Genomic DNA, 1,272 nt, shown 5'->3' on the forward strand with positions numbered 1-1,272 from the left:
CTTTCTTTACCGACCGACAGGACCCGACGTTGACCTCCCGTTGACCTCTCACCTGGCTGCCAGAAGAGGTCGCTCTCCACCATCTTGACCATGCAGCCCAGTTTCTGTCGCACCAGCTGGGCGTCGGGGATGCTCTCGATGAACTTCGTGAGGAGGACGCTAACGGAGACGGAGACGGAGACGGAGGAGACGGACCAATCAGAGAGAGAGGGGGGGGAGTTCTAGCAGTCTGTGACCTTTGACCTGGGTCAAAGGTTACCTGAGCTCCACGGGGTCGAAGACAGTCTGGACGTCGTTGATGATGCTCGGCAGGTACTTCAGTATCGCCCCCTGGAGGAGGAGAGAAAAAAGACGGAGAGAGGAAGAAAATAAAAAAAAAGGACGTTGAGTGACATCACTTCCTGTGACGACGGGAAGTCGTTAAAAATTGTTGTTAGATGATTAGACCAGGGTCTGGACCGGACTGGAGGGCAACAGACAGAGGTCAACAGACAGAGGTCAACAGACTGAAGTCAACAGACAGAGGTCAACAGATGGACGACAGACAGAAGTCAACAGACAGTGGTCAACAAACAGTGGGCAACAGACAATGGTCAACAGACTGAAGTCAACAGACAGTGGTCAACAGACTGAAGTAAGATTGAAATCAACAGACTGAGGTCAACAGACAGTGGCCAACAGACCAAGATCAACAGACTGAGATCAACAGACAGTGGTCACACAGACAGTGGCCAACAGACCGAGATCAACAGACAGTGGCCAACAGACCGAGATCAACAGACAGTGATCAGCAGTCAGTGGTCAACAGACAACATACAGTGGGCAACAGACAGTGGTCAACAGACAGCGGTCAACAGACAGAGATCAACAGACAGAGATCAACAGACAGAGATCAACAGCCCAACATACAGTGGGCAACAGACAATGGTCAACAGACTGAAGTCAACAGACAGTGACCAACAGACAAAGAGCAGCAGACAGTGGCCAACAGACCGAGATCAACAGACAGTGGTCAACAGACAGAGATCAACAGACAATGGTCAACAGACTGAGACCATCAAACAGAGACAAACAAACTGAGGTCAACAGACAGATCAACAGACAGATCAACAAACTGCGGTCAACAGACAGAGACCAACAGACAGCGGTCAACAGACTGTAGGTCAACAGACAGCGGCCAACAGACAGAGACCGACAGACAGTGGTCAGTGGACCTTGATCTTCACGCCCTCGTCCAGCGGTCTGTCCATCAGGGCGTTGAAGGACAGGAAG

The 1,272-nt window shown here is 51.3% G+C and overlaps 1 protein-coding gene across 1 annotated transcript in view; it reads right to left on the minus strand.

The window, feature by feature from the left end:
- Positions 1-1,272, minus strand: part of LOC103398918 (dedicator of cytokinesis protein 5-like) — a 40,995-nt gene that overhangs the window by 7,261 nt on the left and 32,462 nt on the right. The window contains exons 20-22 of the mRNA XM_025053882.1: positions 1,215-1,271; positions 260-330; positions 53-159 (exon numbers count right to left, since the gene is read on the minus strand). Coding sequence (XP_024909650.1) covers positions 53-159; positions 260-330; positions 1,215-1,271 — 235 coding nt within the window. The remainder of the gene's footprint in view (positions 1-52; positions 160-259; positions 331-1,214; position 1,272) is intronic.

The sequence above is a fragment of the Cynoglossus semilaevis genome, unplaced genomic scaffold (genome assembly GCF_000523025.1).
Source record: "Cynoglossus semilaevis isolate Cse_v1.0 unplaced genomic scaffold, Cse_v1.0 scaffold1397, whole genome shotgun sequence".
Lineage (NCBI taxonomy): Eukaryota > Metazoa > Chordata > Actinopteri > Pleuronectiformes > Cynoglossidae > Cynoglossus > Cynoglossus semilaevis.